Source organism: Charadrius vociferus, unplaced genomic scaffold, assembly GCF_000708025.1.
Source record: "Charadrius vociferus isolate BGI_N301 unplaced genomic scaffold, ASM70802v2 scaffold308, whole genome shotgun sequence".
In the NCBI taxonomy this organism is placed as follows: Eukaryota; Metazoa; Chordata; class Aves; order Charadriiformes; family Charadriidae; genus Charadrius; species Charadrius vociferus.
Window position 1 is genome coordinate 696,354 of NW_009649929.1, and position 22,384 is coordinate 718,737.

At 40.8% G+C, this 22,384-nt stretch overlaps 1 protein-coding gene across 1 annotated transcript in view; it reads left to right on the forward strand.

The window, feature by feature from the left end:
- Window positions 1-18,206, forward strand: part of ESR2 (estrogen receptor 2 (ER beta)) — a 42,255-nt gene extending 24,049 nt beyond the window's left edge. The window contains exons 5-9 of the mRNA XM_009891195.1: window positions 5,861-6,160; window positions 11,242-11,380; window positions 13,687-13,820; window positions 15,413-15,587; window positions 18,017-18,206. Coding sequence (XP_009889497.1) covers window positions 5,861-6,160; window positions 11,242-11,380; window positions 13,687-13,820; window positions 15,413-15,587; window positions 18,017-18,206 — 938 coding nt within the window. The remainder of the gene's footprint in view (window positions 1-5,860; window positions 6,161-11,241; window positions 11,381-13,686; window positions 13,821-15,412; window positions 15,588-18,016) is intronic.
- The last annotated feature ends 4,178 nt before the right edge of the window (window positions 18,207-22,384 follow it).

The window sequence follows — 22,384 nt, forward strand, 5'->3', positions numbered from 1 at the left end:
AGTCAACCCAACAAGCCACAGCTATTTCAGTGGAGGCCAGCTTGGTTGGTGGTTTGTGTTAAGGTGATAATGGATTTTCTTACAAAATATACCATCGTTGCCAAAAGCACAATGAAGGTCTTAGACACTGCATCTGTAAATTTCTCTGTAGGAAGTCTGTGTTGCCTACTGTTCTGATTAAAAAAGCTACTGGTAAATTTTGGCACTAGGACTGCTATCAATTGTAGAAAAATAATTGCAAAGTAATTGCACCAGGAAAAATGAAAACAATTACTGCAAATAAATTAAAAGTAAATTCTGCCCAGCAAACTCAAATAGGACACATAAGGGTAAAATGGATCTTCTCTTGGAGCTTTCTGATGTTTACCTAGGGAGCCTGAAATGGACTGGGCTGTTTGCCCAAGGCAGTAAAGAAGAGGGGAGTTGCTTCATCATTTAGCTATAGCTACTCTGGGAGCAGCTAAACTTGTACTTTTCTTTTTTGCTTCCTGAGGCTCAAATAGACTTTCTTCCATAAGGATTTTTCAGTTTTCCTCTTGCACTGGACTTTATTTCCCCCGTCCAGCTCCTGTATCTTTTTCCCTGGGTGACAGTTCTCAATGTGTTGAAAATGTTCCAAAGATACAGCTCCTCTCAGCCCCTGCCCCATCCCAGATGAGGAGGCTGAGGGGCCATACTAAAAAGCGATGGATAGATACTGCCCTTGAATACTGGCATTAATCCACAAATTTACAGAAAGAAAAACAGACTTTTCTGTGGGCTGATATGGTTCAGGACTTGGCTTTTTTTTTTTTTTTTTCTCCTATGCTTGGCTGCTGTGTGCAGTTTCTAGATAGCACTTTAAAATACTGCAAATTACTTTTCACACAGAAAGTAAGTGGGGAAAAAAATGTTTCATGGAATTCTCTGGACATCAGATGTATTAATTGTATTTTAGCTATTATAGAAATTACTGTAATTTCAGCTCGTGTTCTCATGTGTGTACGGCAGACGGCAGCTTCTTTGTCGGCAGGTCTGCTTTGTGAATACAGGCGTACTCACCGGAACATTTGCATTTGATTTCAAAGGTGACTGGAGTGATAATGATTTACTAATGTATACTTGAGTGAGTTTTAAGCTCAAATACTTACAAAAACTGATTATAATATATTCAATAGTAGAATCTGCAGTTGCTGCTGGACTGGTTAGTTACATAGAGAGTTGCCAGGGACCAAAATCAATATTAAGAGCAACATGCCATATAACTGCCCACCATATCAGACAGCAGAGGCATTTGCAATTTTCAAAGAATTTGTAAAGCAGGAGTTGCTTTAAAAATAGTGTGTTTCACTGCCAATAATACCTGTTGTGGCTTGTTCATGGGAGAGTGAATAAGCTCATTTTAATGGCTTTTTTATAATGTGTCCTATTTCTTGTGATCATTTACCCATTTGGTCAATGGTGATGTAGCTCGAGGTCTTGCCCTTGGTCCAGCAGTCTCAGCTGAATACAGCTATTTTCTTGCACGAAGAATAGCCCTAAATAAGGAGTGCTGTCAGAAGACTGAGGGATTTGATCATCTTCTGCACTTCTCCAACTGCCTGAATTACCTTTATATGAATTAATATTAGCTATGAAGTATAGTTGGGGAGTTTGTGGTAAAGTCGGAAATAGTCCCTAATCTGGGAAGATGCAAGTGTTTTATTGCACATTTACACAGGTGATCCACATCTCTGTGTCTCGTTAAGCACCAAAGGCCTGATATTTTCCATGCCACAAAGAAGTCTGGGTGACAGTATAACAGAGCTGAGGACAGCTGATCAGAGGATGTGGAGCCCCACAAGAGTGCCCTTGGTTCACTTCAGTGCCAGGAACTGATCTAGGGTCAATGCGCTGGCTGCAAGTGTTTGCTTGACCACATGTTGCTTCTGGCCGGTGTGTTCAAACTGCTGGAATTTCTTCTTTATTGTGTCATAAGGCATCTCCTCCTCTCCCCAGCTCCCGCTTAAATCAGTAGTTTTTCTGACTTTATCATTTTAGATATGGTCCCTAACTGAACAACTTTTCCGTGTGTTTAATTAAAAGACTGCTATCCGTGTGTCTTCTTTTTTGGGGCTTCACAGCTCCACCAGGTACTGGAGAATAAAAACTACGCATGTAGTGGAGCAGTTGGTATTTTTTGATAGTCCAAGAAAATTTCTCCTCTGCCCTGCATCTCCCTATGGCTTTTAGTCCCTCTGTGCTATATTTCTTGTTCTGTCCTTCAAGATGGCCATGTTCAATGTGCTTCAGCTTTCTAAATAGTGGAAATTATGTGAGGTGTTGCTTCTTGCTTTAGTTCAGTTCTCTCCTGCTGGTTACAATCTCTACCATGCACATTCATATGGAAATCAGAGCCATGGAGATGTCTGTAGGTAGACCACCCTGATACCTAGGCTTTTCCTCCTCTGTCTCCAGTTGTACTTTTGTTCCAGTTACTTAGCTCACTGTCGACCTTTCCTCTTTGTGTTCACTGATGGAAAATATTTACATACTTTCTGTGCATGACATGACTTCAGAACAGTCTGCAGCCCAGTGTGCCATTCTAATGTTTTTCTGAAGCTGACAAAGCACTTCAAGTTTTTCCTCTTGACCTTTGTGCATTAGTCCAAAATGAGGCTTAGCACAGAGTTCACTACATCATCCAAGTGTCTTTGTAGAAATTAGTCTATGCCTCAGTGTCCTTTGACTCTCTCAGGAAGAAAAGGATTTGCACAGACAGATGGTTGAAGAAATTGCTCCGTGACTTCTGTAGTTCTGCAGGTAACCTTTTTTTGGGTATCGTCAAGTCTGATTTCATGAATCTACCATAAGATAATGTCTCCAGCTCTGATTGTCTCTGCTGGTACGTTATCCTTCCCTAACTGCTGTTCAGCTGCTCTGGCAACTTCTAGCTAGGTGTCATTTGGTTAAACATTTGGTTCTACAAATCACTGATTGTTTTCCTTCAGTCCCTTACTTTCTGCAAAAGTCCTGTCCGTACTCAACCCGTATCGTCCTACCCATATTCCTTCTAAGGACACAAAACCATCCTTGCCCCAAATGGCACAGATTTTAAGCTGGACTTCAGCTGATAGTGCTTCCAGTTCAAATTGCCTTGTTCCACTTGGATTCCTCCATGCCTGAGGACTGTTCATTGAAACATCTTTGCCTGTTTGTATTCTCCAGTCTCTTGGGTTTCCAGATAGAGGGTGTTCTCCAATATTGAGGGCTTCTTTAGTGGTCATCGTGTTCTCTTTTACATCTGAGGTGGTTTACTAAACAGGCAGCAAGTGAGGATGATAGCAATGTGCAGTTGAATGTTCCACATCCTTAAAGTCCTGGCAGAATTTGTTAGTCCTTATTCAGTCTTTCCAGTGCCTTCAGTTTGTACCTGATTGGCCTTTGCATCTCACCCTTCTCATGGGTTGACTGAAATAGTGCTTGATAGCTGCTGAAAACAAGACAGGACTATGACCTGAAAAGCCACCTCATCTGAGGAACCTCCACTGCTGAGAGTCTGCGTTCACCCAGCATCTTATTTAGCAAGATAAAGCCCTGTCAACAGCAACTGAAAATAATTTTTTGTGCCCCTACTCCCTTTATTTTTAATTTGGCTTATGTTTGGACCTCTTTGCTAACTGAAACCCAGGGCCAGAATTGCATTGCCTGGTTGGAATTTAGACAACTCATGGTCTATGTAACTCTGATGGATATGGATGAAGAATGGTAGGAATTACTGAATCCAGTAGCTTGACAGAAGGAAAAGTGCCACATGGCCATGTCCCCAGGTCCAGCAGCAAGTCTGTGCATCTATTGTTTCTTGGTGCACACACACACACACACAATACTATATCTACAGTCAGCCACACAGAACAGCACAGGCAGAAAATATAGCACTCGTGGGAACACAAGTAATAGAAAATATATGCATATATACAATACAGATCCTTCCAGTAGCTGCATTTAGACACTCAGTCTGCCAAATGGTTGGCCTGTGGATCCCCATATCTCCCCAGCTGATAGCCTCTGGGTCTGTAGCCTCAGCGCAGTTGCTGGTACTCAGACCTTCTCCCATACAAATGGTCACAGAAACACGTGTGCTATGGATCCCTCCCGTAACTGACTTCAGAAAGTCAATGTTATGCAGTAGCTGGCCCCTGGACCCTCTGTCCTTCCAGATACCTGGTGCACAAACTCTCTTGCACACACTCACACACACACGTGTATAGGTCTCTGGCAGCAGGTCCAAACCTGTGGCCCTGCTGGTGGCTGACACCCAGATCCTCTGGTCTTTCTAGTAGATGGCTTGGAATGCCTCGTCCCTCCAGGTGAACTGCAAAGCCTTTCCTATTGACTTATCTGCTGGGTGTCATGCCCAGATCACAGGCTGATCATTCTCCTTCGACAGGCTTGAGAGTAGCCTAGTCAGTGTGCTTGTTGTCACTGATTATGTTCTTGGGATTCTTTCATCTTCATTGTTCCTTTGCTGCTTTGTCTTCACATACTTTATGAAGCCTTTAATCACATACCCTAATGAAGAAGAACTAGAGTCTGTGACCAGGGCAAGAAGTCTTTAGGCAACACTAAAAAGACTTCATAAATGTAGTAATGTCAAGATGGTAGCAGTAGCAGAACAGATGCTTTTGTCAAATTTGTTGTGGGACTGAAACCAAATGAGACAATTTATTACGCTTTAAGACTCCATGGTCTCTATGTATGCAATAATAAATGTTGGTCTGGTATAGATTTATGTTAGCACAGGCATTTTCATATCTATGAAAATTCAACCTTTGAGTATCATATATCAGGAAAAGTATTGAAGACTAGCACAAAAAATTAACTTCTCAAAGATTTAGAGGACAATTTAGCTGTGATATTAGAAATGTTAAATGCTGAAGGATTCCAGTCTAAGGATCTCTTCAGCAGCTTAATATTTTTAATTATCCTGATTTTAGTATGGTACAGTCTTGCACATTAGTTACTGCCAAGGATTATTTGTAAATCAACAAACATGGTCCTTGTTATAGAATATGCTGATGGGGTGAGGGAAATAGAAGCCATGGCTGAATGTTTTAGCAAATCTCCATACCATGTTCTTGAAGACGCTTTTAGACTCTTCCCATGGCAGCTATGGAAGAACAGATAACAGTGGTCCCTTCAATAGCACTGACAGAGAATTGGAGAATGTGTGGTGTTGTCAGAATGAACAATAAATTAATTGCAGGAATTTAAAGGACTGCTCTTTGCAACAGAAATAGTGTTCTCCATGCAGAACTCCAAACAGGAAGCTTGCTCCTTCTAGTTGTAGGCATCTGAATTCACTTTGGGGGAACTCCTGCTGGCTTAATGGCACGTAGGGAGAAAATGGGTGGCATCTCAGTAAGTCCTTAGCTGAACATCCAGCTAGCAGTGAGGCCCAGCTGTGCTTCTGGCTGAGGTATTTACTTTGCGTCATGGCCCAGACTTGCAGAAGTCTTTTCTTCTCCTGGCTTACATCTAAACCAGAATTTAAAAACAGAATTTACAAACAGCTATCTTTATCTGTATTTAAAGACCTGATTTATCTCTTTTGGATGTCAGTGGGCATTTTCCCATGGACTTTTAAAGTAAGTTAACTGAAGTTCAAAAATAAACATCTTTTACATTGTTTTTTGTCTAATAGAATAAACACAACCCTTAGCTAAAGTCAGTGGAAACAAAGTTACATCAACGTTGAATGCTCTGGAAATTCTGAAACTTAGTGTTGAGTATTAGAACATCCAATATTAAAGGATTTTTCCCCTTCTTCCCAAACATTTGGATTTACATAATGCAACACAGTGAAAAATACTTCAATGCAATAATGTGCCTTTCGTGTCAGGCTCAAGAAGAGAACGTTGTGGATATCGTATCCTGCGTCGCCATCGTAATTCAGAAGATCAGGTGCATTGCATTGGCAAAACTAAGAAATACAATGAGACGGCAACCCGCGTAAAAGAGATCCTCCTCAGCACAGTCAGTCCAGAGCAGTTTGTTTTAACACTACTTGAAGCAGAGCCTCCCAATGTGTTGGTGAGTCGTCCCAGCAAGCCATTCACGGAGGCCTCCATGATGATGTCCCTGACAAAACTGGCTGACAAAGAGCTTGTTCACATGATTGGCTGGGCCAAAAAAATTCCTGGTAAGAATTTCAATCTTGTTTCTGTTTATTTTATTCAATGCTTTTACCGTCAATGTATCATTTTCTACCCTGAAATAATAGCACAGCACAGTAAATGTGCGGTATGAAAATCTCAAGCTTTTTATCCTATAAAGTAATAAACTATTTATTGCTCTCAGGAATTCTCCTGGATGTGCTTTGATTTAGACAGTGACCTAGCCCGTAATTTGCTATCTGTTGTCAGTCAGACACTTGTTCATTTTGCTAAAAAGCATAGTTGGTGTTACATGTAATTTCTACCTCATCAACTATAAATACCTGATTAATCTGATTTATAAGCTTCATTAAAGGGATATTAACTAGATTGCTATAAAAAGAATTTAAGACCAAATTCTTTCCTTGAATTGTGATAGAAGGTTTCTAATACAGTTGATGAAAACTGAAGTGTGTCCAAGCACTGAGTATCTGCAATTGCTTCAGTTGACATAGTTGCTACATAAGAGCATCAGATTGCTCAGTTGCGCATAGTATTGATCTCAGAATTATTGTGCGCTGTCCTTCAAAACAAAAATCAATAAGGATGCTTTTGGTTGCTGGCAACACAAAGAATATGCACTGAAGTACATCTACGTGCATTATTGCCTTGAATGTCTCAAATGCGACCACAGTCTCATGGCAATGTACCCTTTCACTTACAAACTAGAAACGGTGAGCATTTGCAATTCCTTCTGCTTGAAGTACCCATGATTAAAACAGTCAGAATAAAGAATATAAAAGCCAGAATAAAAGCAGCCAGCACATGAGAGAAGATAGTTGGCAAAGTTGTACAGCAAAACTTGCTGGTAGCATAGACGAAACTGCAGACTGTGGCCCTTTAGCGAGACCTAAGGTGACTAACTAATAATAGTGAGCTGAAAGAAGCATTGACTAATTGATAGACGTGTAACAGCATGGGGCTTTATCCTTAACTTCAGATATAGTGCTCTGCTAGAAGTAATCCCTACAGCTGTGTTTACCTTGCATGCTAAGATATTTTGCAGGGCGTCTGGTAGTCCTAACCTCACATCCATCAGGCCTGAGGAGCCAGCACACCATGACTTGTCTCTTGGCTTTTATGCTGAAGGCAACCAGAGCGTGCTGGTGCATGCCCTGGTCTTGTCATGATTGTCCAGTAGAAACAGCGCTTACTGCTGCTTGAATACACACCTAGGAAGACATGACAGTAATTCTTATGTCTAGAAATAAAATGTGTACACAGTACAGGAAACAAGCTTGGTGGAGAATATTTCATATAATCCTTAAAGTAAGAATTTAGGATAAGGGGAGCATATCCTATTTCAGACCTAGTTGGAGTGGCTGAATGTGCTACCAGCTGTAGCTGCTGGACCACATCTCCTAGTTGCAACTTACAGTCTCCACGGCTGAGCCGCTGTGTTGCAGGGTTCAGGTGTGAAGGTTTTAGGGTGTCCAAATTCCAGGTCAGCTGCTGGGTTGCTGGGGGGAAAATCTTAAACCATGCTAGCCATTTGCAAAATGATAGTGGTTTTGCCATTAATGTGCAATGTTTTAAACTGAGAGCCTGAATCCTCAATCCTTATTTTTCCTTATTTAAAAAACTCTGAAAATAACTGTAAAGTAACTAACAAGAAGGGCTTAAGCGGCGTTTATTGCTATAATTTCTTGTCTGATCAGAAAAACTTGATTAAAAGGTAGTTTTTCAATGGACTCCATATAGTTACGTTAATCCACTAGGAAGTGAATTGTGAAGGAAAACCAGAGAAAGTCTTAGAAAATGACCTTATTTTAAGCAATATTTGAATGGGAAAAACAACCAAAACAACCTTTTCCATTTTCTGATTGTTCTTAATTTCTATTTTTTTTTAAGTATGTCAGCTTTTTTAAAAAAAAAAACAACCCAAACAACCAACAACCGAAACCAAAACAACCACAAACCTAAAACCTCAGCCAGTTCAGTTTAATTTTTTGAATTTTTTAAAAGATCAGTTTCCAAACCAACCCCAATTTTGACACTGATCACTTTTGGTTTATTTTCAACATCTGTCAGAAATAAAAACATTTTCTTGGCAATAAGAAAACTGTATGAAGAAAATCCATTGAAGCAGTCAAACCTCTTCAAAACAGTTCCTGGGAATGTTGACACTTTATCGTGTATGTTTGTTTTTTCTGATCACTACTGTTAAACAGAACAGAAGTAAACACCACTTTAGAACAATGCCAAAAATAGATTTGGTGTTTAATATGTACCTAATTATAAGTAATATTGCCACATTACATGGTAGTTAGATAATTTACTTGAATGTGGACTTATTTATTTTTTCCATTAAAAAATAACCGTGATGACTAAAGCTTAGGACATAGAATTTCAGTATTCAAAAATTCTTGCCTGAAGTTAATCATCTAGATACATGCTCTGCTTTCCTGGAGGAAAGGTCTTAGAAAAAAAATAATACAGAGTTCTTCACTAATGGCCCAATGAACAGTAATTGTACTTTCTGTAAAGCTGAATATTTGCTTTTGTGTACCTGGGTAAGAAGCCCATTTTCACCTCAAAATTATTATTGGATATTATTTTGACACTCACCGAAAGTGAAAGAAAATCTTTTTATTTTTCCTTATAGATGCTGATGTTAACAGTAACTTTTTGCCGCAATAGGAAAGAAATTTTTTTTTTATTTAATATTTAATGACCTCCTTTTGTTATGAGTTTTACTCTGTGACTGTATTTTTTCTGTACTTTCAGCTTAATGGGTTGTATTTTTGTTGTTGCTCAGTAAAATAGAAGCTGACACCTGGACTTTTTTCCTTCTGAATTCCAAGTATTTTAATTCTAAGTTGTCAGATGGCAGAACATAACTTCTATAATTGCCTTTTACTTTGTGGGCCTAGTCTAAGAGAGTCGAACATGGTTCGTAGCTGAACCTGTGTTGCTAATCCATAGGATGTTGTCTTAATATTGAAATTTGGATTCATTATGCAACCTTATGTGTTGCTGGCCAGAACAGTATGTCTTTTGCTAGTCACTACACATCCAGCACAAGTTCTTTCTTATCTGTCTTAGTAATTTATAATTAAATGATTAGGTATAGAGCATACGATTTAAAGGACATGTACCACAGCCATACTAAAATAAGTACTTTAATGTAATCATCTGTATCAAATGAAATGGGACTTCTGACACTGCTGTGCTCAACGGTTGTAAATCATACTGCTGGTGCTGATAATGCAAGTTTAGCAGATGACATCCAGGATAAATCTGGATGTTTAAGTATCTGTAGACTGAACTCTGGGACTTGGTCTGACATCTTGCTCAACTGAGATAGTTTGTAAACCAAATAACTGGCTGTTTATGCTAGAGAAATCAGCAAATACCCATGTAAATGTTTACTTAAACTTCTGAAATGTCTTTGGGCTGCTGTTTCCCAGGAAACTGCCACTGTCAGTTTATACTATTCACACTTATTATTTTTCTAAATGCACTTTTAAAATTGTGACTGTACGTCTGGCAGATAATCTGTTGTTGGCTCTGAATTCTGTGGTAAATTCTGTGACAGCGAAATCCAGGAGGGAGGGTTCCGCTCATAGGCTCCTGTTTACCCTTCTCATAAAATAAGAAGCAAGGATATGGATTTTGAAAGGCAGCACTTCTAGAAATTATAAGAGAGAGAGCGCTTTACCCAGTTTATATCAACACAGGGCTGTCATGACTGTCTTGCAGCCTAGTAGTTGCCTAAGATTAAAATACGTGGAGCATTTGTATAAATTACTGACAGCAGATTCTTTGACAGCGCAAACATACTACGTGTATTTCAAGGCCTCAGACAACTGGAAAGAGCTGTGGGAAAACTGTCTTCCATGGTCAGGCTGTGTATTTTTCTCTGTGCATAGTCATAGAGATGAGCTCTGAAAATGAAGCAGGTTTGCTAAGATACCCATCTAGTGCAGCTCTGCTTTGAAAAACTGTGGCCTGATCTTGGTTTTAAACGCAGGTGTGGTTTGACCACTGCTCTGATTGTCATCGTATCTGTGTTTTATTCCTTGACTGAGCAGTCTGCTTTCCCACTTGCATTTTGACAATTCACACTTCTGTTTTTTTTTTGGTTTGGGTGGGTTTTTTGTGGGTTTTTTGGTTGGGTTTTGGTTTTGGTTTGTGGGGGGTTTTTTTGCATGTGTGTAATTTTTATTTCTCTTTATTTGGCTTCTATGCATCTTTTTTCCCCCAGTCTTTTCTGCAGGGGAAGGGAAAGGGAGGGCAATGACTGTCTCTCCCTTCGGGCTGTTCTGCAGTGCTATCTGATGTGTTGCTGTAAGTTCTGGACAAAACTAAATGCAGGAACAGGCTTATGCACAATTGCATTAATTCTCTTCTTGCTTCTGGGATGCTGTGTATGGAGGCAATGGGGGCAATACTACCTTCACCAATTACCCGTCTTTTTTTTTTTTTTTTTTAGTTTTTCACATTTTTTGGGAAGGGGGTGTCAGGAAAGGGATGGGATGGGTTGGGATGGGGTCAAAACATGTCATTTACAAAGGGCATGATAACACAGAAGCACCAACATGCGGGTTCTTCCATAATTACCAACAAACCTAGAAACAGGCCTGTCTTTTGAGATAAAAAAACCCTGCAAGTGACAACTATATGCATTCTGGGGAAAGAACAGACTATTTTCTTAGGAGTCCTCTACAGTTGAAGACAGTAATCTCTGACAAATGTGAGTTTCCCGAGTGATTCTCTGATGCCTCTCAGGAGGCTGTGGGACCATCATCTAAAGAGATGGCCAAGCATAAGGCAGGTCTTCTGCAGTCACTTGAGTTTCACCAGCTGTATGGGAGTAATTGCCCTTGAACGTCACTCTGCTTTATTTCAAATGTTTTGTGGGAGATTTGACAATGATAATAACAAATATTTATGTTCCTGTTTGAGATGGCAGCACGATCCTTCTGATGTTAGTGGTCCTTTTCTGGTTTTCTTCACAACCCCTAATTCTTTTTGTTTCTTTTTGCTTTATGGTATACTGAGTCTTCTTAATCAAAACAGAGAAATAAACAGCTTGATTTATTTTATGCTATTTTCATCATTTTAGGCTTCATTGATCTCAGCCTTTATGACCAAGTAAGACTCTTGGAGAGCTGCTGGATGGAAGTTTTAATGGTTGGTCTGATGTGGAGATCAATCGACCATCCTGGGAAATTAATTTTTGCACCAGACCTTGTACTAGACAGGTAAGAGGAATAAACTTCTTGAGAACACTTCATATTAGCATGTTTGAAGGTGGGGTGAATGGTAAGAGGAAGAGGCTTAATTGTGAGAGATGCTATTAATATTTTATCTAGCAGTATAATTTACTTGTATTTGTAACAATAATGTCTTGAGGTTCCACATCCTTACAGGGGCTTAAGGAATGCTAAGCATAAACAGTATTGTTGATCTTGCCAGTTCCTTAATTCCTGTAGCACATAACAGTATGAAGTTTCTCTGTATTTTTCACATATTTTCTTGGTTTTGTTCCTTTTGGTCCAGGTCTCTAGATGCTGAAATTGTAGATGCATCAACACAATGCACTATATTGTCAATCAATTTCTTCCAGCTGATAGATTTTCTCCCCCAACCCTCAAAAAAAGCAGACACAGTGTCAGGTCATATTTTAATTATTTTAAGTGGCATTTCTACCTGTTTTTCTTCCTGCCCCTAGTGCAGACTTCATAAATAGCTATAATAACATTGCAGCACTAGTCAAAAGGGATTTAAAAAAAACCCCTAGCTTGCTTTTTAATACTGAAAGTATTTTTTTCAAGCTAAAGCAGGGTGTGTGTAAGATTAAAAATTATTTCTACATAACATCATGTACCGGCAGGGAATAATATGGATTAATAAGGGTGTTTTTCTACAGAACCTTAGCATGATTTGGCCTGGGATTCACATTGGTAAAAAGTCAGGGAAATAATCTACTCTCTTGGGTAGGTTTAAAATGTCTCTTAACCTTTTCAACCTGGGGAAATTCAGATCTGTACCAGTTCTGTGGCTTGAGCTCAATAAAAGTCATCATCGTAGATACAGAAAGCAAAATGGGTTAGTAAGAGGAGTAAATTTAATTTATAAAAGGTATGAAATAAATTATAATTTGCTCATATGAAATTCAGTGCAAGGACACACTGTGTTGTTCAATGCAATGATAAACAATTGCTGAAAATGTATGATACATTTAGTTCCTCGGGAGCTAATACGTGCTGAATAGAGTGAGCTTATTTGATGCATTCCTTCATCTCCACAAGACACAGCAGAGTGGGAGCTATCAAGCATCTGGGCGTGCTGTGATTTTATTTTTTTTAAGACATGCGTATATGAAACTGGTCTGTAACTTGATTGTTTTTATCTTAGCTGAACTTCAGATACATTTCCTACGTAATCTTTGTAGACAAGTACTTCTCTAATGCTCGTGTCTTTGTTTTGAAGCTGTCCTTCTCCAAACCTTAAAATTCTCCTTTGCTATGAGGAACATGGGCAACTGGGCACTATTCAGGCCTTTCTGAGGGCAGTACTTGCTGCACCTGCGTGGTGTTATTTGCCTGTGCCTGCCTCGCAGCCTGAAGGCTCAGAACCTTCCTCTTAGGATCCAGTAGAGGAGTAAAGTTCTTTCAATTCTCGTGCACTGCTGTGCTTAAGTCTGTCTCATCTTAAAAAAGTTACAGAAAAATATCTCATATTGGAGATAGTATAAGAAGCATCCCTTTGAATAGAGCTTAATTGCTTTTTTAGTCTAGTACATGTAAAAAAAAAAAAACTAACTAAAAAACTGGAACAGTAACTTCACTGGTTTGAAAAAATCTGCTGCTTATTTCTAAAGCCATTGGAATGGCTTAGGCTTGTCTGGGGTTTTTTTCAGATCAGAAAATGGGACCATTTCTAACATCCAAAATGGAGAAAGTTGCACTCAGCAAACACTTGCAAACATAAAAATAACCAAACCACAAAACCACCCAAAACCCCAAAAATCTATTTACATTTAAACACCTTCAAAGAAAAAAGTGCTGGGGGATCAAAGTGGAGGTTGGTTTATTCTTTTAAATGTCTTATTGTTCCAAGAAACTTATTTTAGGGGGTCTTTCTTATTCACCAAGTCCTGAGGCCTCCATCAGGTACCAATAATGATGTCACCGGTTGTGGTAGTAACTCCTTGTGAAAGAAATCTGGAAGATGATTGAAGGTGGTACTGTGCCCTGTACTATTTTCAGATGGAATATGCAGAATTATATGGGCTGTGAGGATAAAGCCTCTTACAGAAATATGGTCATACTTACCTGCGGTCAGTCCTGCAGGTACTTTACAGAGAAAATCAGTTTCTTAGAGGTGCTGACTTTTTTCACCAGTGTAATTTTCAATTTAGATTTCGTGATAGAACTTTTTGAATTCTCATGAAGATGAGACGGATAAGCCTTTTTCTGCCTCCTTTAGGCTTTGACTTTTATCTGGCTGAGTCAGAGTTCCTTAATTCTACCTTTTCGGTAATGTTTCAAATGTGTTTCCATAGGGACGAGGGAAAATGCGTAGAGGGAATTTTGGAGATCTTTGATATGCTCCTGGCCATGACCTCAAGGTTCCGAGAGCTGAAACTGCAGCACAAGGAGTATCTATGTGTCAAGGCAATGATCCTCCTCAATTCCAGTGAGTACACAGTTGACTCTGATGCTCACCAAATTCTACTTTTTATTTCGAGGGTGGCTGGGAAATCAGCCTCTAAAAATGGCAGAAGTATCAAATGAGATAAAGCTGTTGAAGGAGAACAATAGGAAAGGACTTCTAACCATCAGATTTTAAGGATTTTTGCTAGAGAAACTTCTAAACTGTATCATTTGCTGGATTTAGGGTCCATGTCCTGTTGTAAAAACTGCCTGAAACACAGTCTGTGTGGATCCTTCTCATGCGTAAAGTTGCTGTACAGCTCTTACAATCCTGTTCTTAATTCCAGTAAAACTAGTCACTCAACTGAGTGATGATTAATTGGGCTTAAATGTTGCTATTTAATGGTAATTAATTGGTAGAAATTATTGAAAGTACTCAACAGTTCTGCAAGATGAATTTCAGGATACGAGCTTTGCTTTGCAGCCTTTCACACAAAGCAAATGGGAGTGTGTGTTTGCTAGTTTAGGGTAGTCTGCAGTAAAATTTTATTCCCCAGAACATGTTGTAATTAATGTTGTCAAAAAAAAACAACAAAAAAATAACATCTAACTATTTACATCTACTGTTTTCAGCAAGGAGCTACTGCATAATTCTCAGCCAATTCTGAAAGAGAATAGTTCAGCTGATATTCCACTTATTTATTTCAACAGACAACAAAACCTGTTCTTTTTTTCTTAAAAAAACCCACAACAACAACAACCAACCAACCAAAAAAAAAAAAAAAACGCAACAAAACCCCACGTTCATCAGCCATATTTTTTTCAAGACCTCACCTCTCAAAAAATCTCTCCTTTCACCTCTCCCTGCTCTCCTTTCTTGACAAAGTTAATCTTTTAGTCCTAATTTTCAAGGTGTTCTGGAGCTCTGTCCCTCCACAAGTATCTTTGAGAGGATTTTTTTTTTCCCCAGGTCTCTTCTGCTCTATCAATAATGTTATTATGTGTTTCCAGACCTTCCTAGTGGTGATTTTTTTCTCTTTCCTCTATCCCCTTTTTTTGCTTTCGCTGATTTCTAAGGTTTCTCACTGTGGGCTGTGCTGTATTATGGCCCCCTTAGTGAGCTGTAGGGAGACCATGGCAGGCTTCATCTATGAGCAGTGTCTCTCACCATGTTCTTCTCCCTCCCTAAGACATACTCAGAGAAAAAAGTCTTTTTTCATCAAGAAGGTATTAGAGCAAGCACAATGTTATAATAGTTACTAAACTAGCACAATGTCATAATAGTTACTAAACTAGAAGGTACAGAGTGATTCAAAAAAAATCCAGGAAAAACCCCTGGAGAATGGAGGGCACGTCCGTTCTCTGGACTGAAGGGTCTGTTCAACATGTTGTCCTAGGAGGATTTGGGAGAGTTACTCGGTTTGCAAATGATGTGGCCAGCAAATTTTGGCGAAGGAATGTAAGTCGGAGCTTGGTGTGGCACATGGAGCATCGTTTGTACAGTCTCGAGGGGGGGCTGTCAGGAAATGTACCTTCTCTAATCTTGCTGAAATATTACATCAGAAAAAAATCCACAGTCGTAGCTTTTTTTCCTTCCTCATGAACCAGGAGTATTTCTTTCTCTTCTCTGGTTAGGCATGTTTCCCTTGTCAGCAGAAGAACCTGAAAGCAACAGGAAACTGCATCACCTGCTTAATGTAGTCACAGATGCGTTGGTGTGGGTTATTGCAAAGAGTGGAATCCCCTCGCAGCAGCAGACAACTCGTCTGGCCAATTTGTTGATGCTTCTCTCTCACGTCAGGCACGCAAGGTAAATTTTACAGAATGTGTGTAACACGCGAAGCGTTAATGTTCATTTATTACAGCAACAAAGCAAGGCTTGAACACCAGAGCACTCCCGAGGGAATCCTGGCACTGCTCTCCATCTCTGTTCATTGTAAGGTTTTCCTTCCTAGCAGAACTAAACAGGCAATATACTCAAGTGCTTGCTGGCACTCAAAAATTTTGTGTTGATATTAAGATGCTGCCTTAACTGTATTACATTAAATTGTTCATTATGTATCTGCCTGAAATGTTTAACATTAATAACACAAATTCAGCCTTTCAAATGAAAAACCAACCCAGTCATGAAAACTCTTCCGTCAAAAATCATGGAATCATAGAATGGTTTAGGTTGGAAGGGACCTTCAAGATCATCTCGTTCCAACCCCCCTGCCATGGACAGGGACACCTCCCGCTAGACCAGGTTGCTCAAAGCCCCATCCAACCTGGCCTTAAACACTTACACGAGTGGGGCCTCCACAGCTTCCCTGGGCAACCTGTTCCAGTGCCTCACCACCCTCAGAGTGAAGAATTTCTTCCTAGTATCTATTCTAAACCCTAATATGCATTCTAACTCTACCCTCTTCCAGTTTGAAGCCATTACACCTCGTCCTATCACTACATGTCCTTGTAAAAAGTCCCTCTACAGCTTTCTTGTTGGTGCCCTTCAGATACTGGAAAGCTGCTATAAAAATGAAAGTTTCTTTCAAAACTGATCTGCAGTGTGGACTTTGGTGGTGCAAAGTGTACGTTGGATGCCATGTTTCTCCCAGACAAAATTTGTTGTCTTTTATTTGGAACCACAGCATTTTTGCCTAGTGACTCATGCTACAGTGATGCCATGCTCCTGCTTTCCCCATGGGAAGCAGCTCCTCTGCTCCCTGCCAGTTCCTGGACCTCCTTGAGCTGCTCATCTTTGCTTGCAGTACAGCAGACTCAAATGCGGGGTGCTACAAACAGATGCATTAATTTTCAGGCAGCTTAATTATTACCCAGAGACCAGCTATTCACAAAGCTGTCTTATGTCTTGGCTTTGGACTGTGTGTCCAGTGAAGATGGTCCTGGGACCAGGCTGGAGCATGCAAAGGAGAGATGGGCATATCTGACTTTGTGTAGGGGCACTGGAAGAGGGAGAGTCACCTTTGCAACAAGCTTCCTGGGGGAGCAGGTGGCAGCAGCAGGGACCTGACTGTGCCAAAAGGCAGCTTGTAACAGCCAGCTTGTGAAGTGGGGGTGAGTTTGAGAGCTGGCCCTGCAGACCTACAGCACCAGCCAGAGCTGAACCCAACTCATGGTTCTGATGCACTGCCGTCACCTGGGTTGCCCACTGTAGTGTGACACTCCATCAGAGCATCACAGGAGCTTTTGTTCTGGCATGGCATGAATAAACACTGTGAATCTTTGCAAAAATTTTGTATTTTCTTATTAAAACAAGAGGTTTTATGCTGTGCCTGCCTCAGCCAAAGTCTGAAGGCTACTTATTGTGACCTGTCTCCTTTACGTTGCTTAGCACTGGTCAGTCAATTATACTTTGGAAAGAATTGTTCCAGAAATAATTGATGCTCTCAGCATTGATTACCAAATGATGCAGAACTCTCGAGAGCTGGGTGTAGGAGGGGAGCCACAATTTCTTCTTTGCCATTAACATATTTATAATTCTTGAATTGTAGCCGAACCTCATTTTTCTGGAGTCATTGCCCCCTCCCAGTCCAATCCACCAGCTCATCTATGTGCTGGCTGTCTGCTGCTACTTCCACTGTGATAAATTTGGTGTTGAGCAAGCCCACTTAGATTTCAACCCCAAAACTTTGAGTGCATCTGACTTGTGCAACTGCAATGGCAATAGTCGTCTCCTGTTGGTCCAAATCATGATACAGCTACAGAGCGTTCAACCTAACAAGGTGTCTTTGTATCTTACTGCAAAACAAAAAAAAATACTTGCAAAGCCTGTAGCCATCTGCAAGATCTGACACTGGACATGCAGAGAGGTAACAAACTGCTTGAAGTTAGCCGGGTAGTTTGGTCTTCTTACTTAACCAGGTAGGAGAGTTAGGTAGTCACTAGAGCTACACATCGTAAATTCCTCTCTTGTATAAAGCTGCAGCCTGTGGGTCTCCACATTGACAGCATCAAAGAGGTGTTGCTCTTAGATTTCAGTAGGGCTGGTACATCTGCGTTATTTTCTGAAGTCTGTGCGGTGTAAACCAAATCTTGGTTCTCTAAATAGTAAAACACTCAGCTTTAAAATATTGGTATGTTGTTAACTGTTGATAGTGGTAAGTGATGTCAGGGACTACAGCAACTAAAGCCTCTTAAGTCCTAATAAAAAAAAAAGGAATCTCTTGAAGCCATGAGCATGTTTTCCTTCTCTGCACTGTCAGACCCGGATGGTGACTGATTTTCTGTTCTCCTTCGCAGTAACAAGGGAATGGAGCATCTCCTGAGCATGAAGTGTAAAAATGTGGTGCCTGTGTATGACTTGCTGCTGGAGATGCTGAACGCGCACACTCTCCGAGGCCAAAGGAAGTCCCCAGTCACACATCCCGAATTTGGCCCATTAGAACAAATGGAGACTGGAGACAGTCTGCGAAATGGGGCAGCCCAGTAATTCTGTTGAGACCTGGAAATGCGAAGCTTGTTCAAAGCTATGGGAGAAAACAGAACTACTGCGATGGGACTGCTGAAATGTGACCTAGTGCAAGCCCTCATCTCTTCTAGATATGCACATCGGTATCTTGGGAAAGGCTTGTGGGATGCACACCTCTGTCCGTGTTTCTGACATTATAATAGCTGCACTTTTATAGTGCCTTTTCTGAGACTCTTCAAAAGCACCTTATGAAATTAAGCCTCAGAACAGTACTGCGAGACAGGGAATTATTGCCTCTCCTTTTTTAGAGGCAGGTGAACTGAGACAGAGAGATAAAGGGCCTGGTTGAAGATGACAGAAGAAGTTTGTGTCAGGGTAGGAGTCAGCACCCAGGTCTCTGACTCCCAGATCGCGGCTTTTAAGCACTGACTAGACATCTCCTCTTTCAGCATGAGATTGTACGAAATGTAGAGCAGCATCGTTTGGGACAGGTTCGCTTACCTGCGTGTGCTGGTCCCTGGGGAATACCTGCTCTGCAGCTAATCTAAAGTGCCGAGATATGTACAGTGTACAGGGGTTTCTTCTATTCTTAAATATGCAATGGCTGCAAGGGCCTTCATTTGAAGGCCATTCAGAACAGCTTCTAGGGACAGTTCAGAGCTTCTTCAGAAATGTTAAGCCAAGCTTAAGCTTGTATTTTGTGAGCCTGTTCTTAACACTCACATTATTATCTATGTATAATTCTTCAGTGCTTTAAACAATGACCAAACTGCCTAGATATTTCAGTCAATGCTGACCTTTGGAATGTGTTTCGTCCGTGAGATTAACATGTTGTTTTATATATTTATTAATGATGTTAAATCTATTATAATATTTAGGTACAAGAGGTTGCTCTGTGAATATTAACTGTTTGCATTTGTATATGAGCTGCTAATCAGGGCATGTGAAATCAGCTAGAAACAAACCATCTTCCCTCCCCTTTTGACTCATTTGTGGAATTATGTCCTGCCCAGCCAAAACCTCTTGCAGCTCTCTTGCAGGGGGCGAGGCAGTGAGTAGGAACCCAAGCTGGGACCTGCTTTTGCCTGCTGCCCTCAGGTTTGCTGCTTGCCTGTTTTCGGAGCGCATGGCACCTTATACTGTGGTGTTCATATCTTGTATAGGATCCCTCAAACAGCAGCGGGATGATGGTTCTGGCACTTCCTGTGCTTTGCAAGTGGGGTGACTTGCTTGAATTTCACTGGAGATGTGGGTTTAAATTCCCCCTATTGTGCTGATTTCTGCATGTGTTTAAGCCGTGCTGAGAAAAAAAAAACAAACAATGAACAAACCAGAGGAAATAACCTGACTGATGACCTCAGTGATGAGCAGGATGGCATCACCGCTTCTGGCAACTGTATCTGCCAGTATCGCATTGCGATGTGAGCTAGAGTTGTGGTCACTCTAAATGGATATATTTAAATAGAATACGTGTATGTTCTGGGCATTTCAGGTATAGTGAAATTAAATTGGGATCACACCAAAAGTCTATCTTGAGCCAGTAAATTTTCTGGATTAGAGACTTTGCTTAGTATGACATTTGCATACTTGGAATGTTAGTCAAACCTTTGATCTTGGTGTTTTTTCAAAGCCAAGGACAATATTTTTTATAGGAGGAGCATTAAGAGTTTTCAGTGAGTTACACAAATCTATTGTCTTGTTTTGACCTTGTACTATACCAGATGCTGCTGATGGTCTAAATTTTTACTAGCTATCTTTTTATTGGTTTTAAGAAACTGTAATATAGCAGTGCCCTTCTAAATAAGTGTAATATTTACTACAAGAAAGGGAAAAAATGTGAGTACAGTCTGGAATTCGTTGGTACTTTCATTTTGGTGGCAGTTTTACTGTGAAACAGATGTGTTTCTGTGTTTCTTGGGCTCGATCACCTTCTGGTCTTAATGCCTGTTGTGTTTGTTCTTTTTCTAGTTTTCCTTATCCTGTGTAATCTTTTTGTTTAATACAGTTTTTCAAAGAAATGTGTAAATGATTTTTTGTTTGGTTGGTTTGTTTCACAAGTGCTGAATTTATGTGCAATCTTGAAACAAGCCTCTTCAGGAAAAAATGGGAACGAGTGGGTATAAATCGTAAAAATAACTTCTAAATGGAAATTTGCTCTGGATTGACTTTGTAAAAGGGCGATGCTGCAGATTTGTGCCACGTGTTGTGATTCATATGTGCCGTTACTTGCACAGTGCAACTAGGAAAAAGATGTGATTTTAACAGATATTTTTGTCTTGTTGAACATCATTTTATTAAAAGTTACTACTAGTGTTTTAAAATGCGCAAAAGCCAGTAACTGTCGACTCTGGATTAATGTATCTGTGTTCATACCTGGATAAGGAGAAGGTGCATGTCCCTAAAACAGCACTGTTTATAAACAGGGACCTGTGTGACAAAATGACTGGACAAGGGTGCCTTGGTCTCTTGAGAGAGGTGTTGGGTTTATCATGGGTCTGTATCCCACAGAGTCTCTCAGATGCAGAATTCCTGGTGTGGAGCACATCCATGTCCTTGTCAGGCCTGAGCAGAGCTGCCACGCTGCATTTCAGTTTAGATCTTGGGGGGTCTTTTCCAGTTTCAGCATGAATGATACGAGGGCTGAGGAGGTGCAAGGGCTCTGGGAGGCGAGGAGAGCAGGGCTGATTTATGGCTTTCCTTCACTGCTTTCCTCGGCACCTTCTGCTGAGCTGGGACCTGGCCAGAGGTGGCTGTTTCTACTTGAAGAAATTATGCAGCAGTTGTGGGATGTTCGCAGAGTTGAGTAAGCTTCGTTCATGCAAGAGGCTCAGTTACCATGGATTTAAAAAAGGACGGAAGGAAGGAAGAATGAACTAGAACCAAACGGTAAAACAACCTAATTTTTTTTGAAGAAACGAGGTAAGTCTCGGGGCATTTCAGGCAGGTGAAACGCTTTCTCTCCAGGTATGTGAGATCTTGTCCACACCTCCATCTTCTTGCAAATTATCCATTTTTAGTGCTGTCACATTGCCAGTCAGAGGAGAGAATATGGGGAAAAGATGTGTTGAAACATTCTCCCTTGAGATAGTGCCCGACAGGGTGGGTTGTCCTATAAGATGTGTAGCAAACTAAGACAGCACTTAAAGGTGTTTTGGTTGTTGGGTTTTTTTTAAATAAATATGCATATTTCCATAATAATAATATGTTAATTCCTTACTGACTGAATGATAGATCTATACAGGGATCGTTGTGATGAAAGGAGAGCATTCTTGTAAGTGCTGGAACTTTTTCTTTTCCTCCTGATGACCTGTGGAGTATGAAAGACATTTGTTATATTTGCATCAACAGAGCCTAAAAATGCAGTGAGCCCCAAGAAAGTTGCCTCTTGGTCCTATTCAAGCTGTCTCCAGTGATCAGCCTCTTCTGAGGTAAGAGGTTTTGTCTTGTCTTGACGTTATCACAAAATCATAGAATGGTTTGGGTTGGAAGGGACCTTCAAGATCATCTAGTACCAACCCCCCAACCACAGGCAGGGACACCTCCCACTAGACAAGGTTGCTCAAAGCCCCATCCGCCTGGCTTTGAACACCTCCAGGGATGGGGCATCCACAGCTTCTCTGGGCAACCTGTTCCAGCACCTCACCACCCTCACAGTAGAGAATCTCTTCCTTATGTCTACTCTAAATCTACCCTCTTTCAGTTTAAAACCATTACCCCTCATCCTATCCCTACACTCCCTGATAAAGAGTCCCTCCTCGTCTTTCCTGTAGGCCCCCGTTAGGTACTGGAAGGCTGCTGTAAGGTCTCCCCAAAGTCTTCTCTTCTCCAGGCTGAACAACCCCAACTCTCTCAGCCTGTCCTCATAGGAGACGTGCTCCAGCCCTCGCATCATCTTCGTGGCCCTCTTCTGGACCCACTCCGACAGGTCCATGTCCTTCTTATGTTGGGGGCTCCAGAGCTGGATGCAGTACTCCAGTTGGGGTCTCAGAAGAGTGGAGTAGAGGGACAAAATCACCTCCCTTGACCTGCTGGCCACACTTGTTTTAATGCAGCCCAGGATGCCGTTGGCTTTCTGGGCTGTGAGTGCACATTGCTGGCTCATGTTCGGTTTTTCATCCGCCAGCACCCCTAACTCCTTCTCCTCAGGGCTGCTCTCCATCCATTCTCTGCACAGCCTGTATTTGTGCTTGGGATTGCCC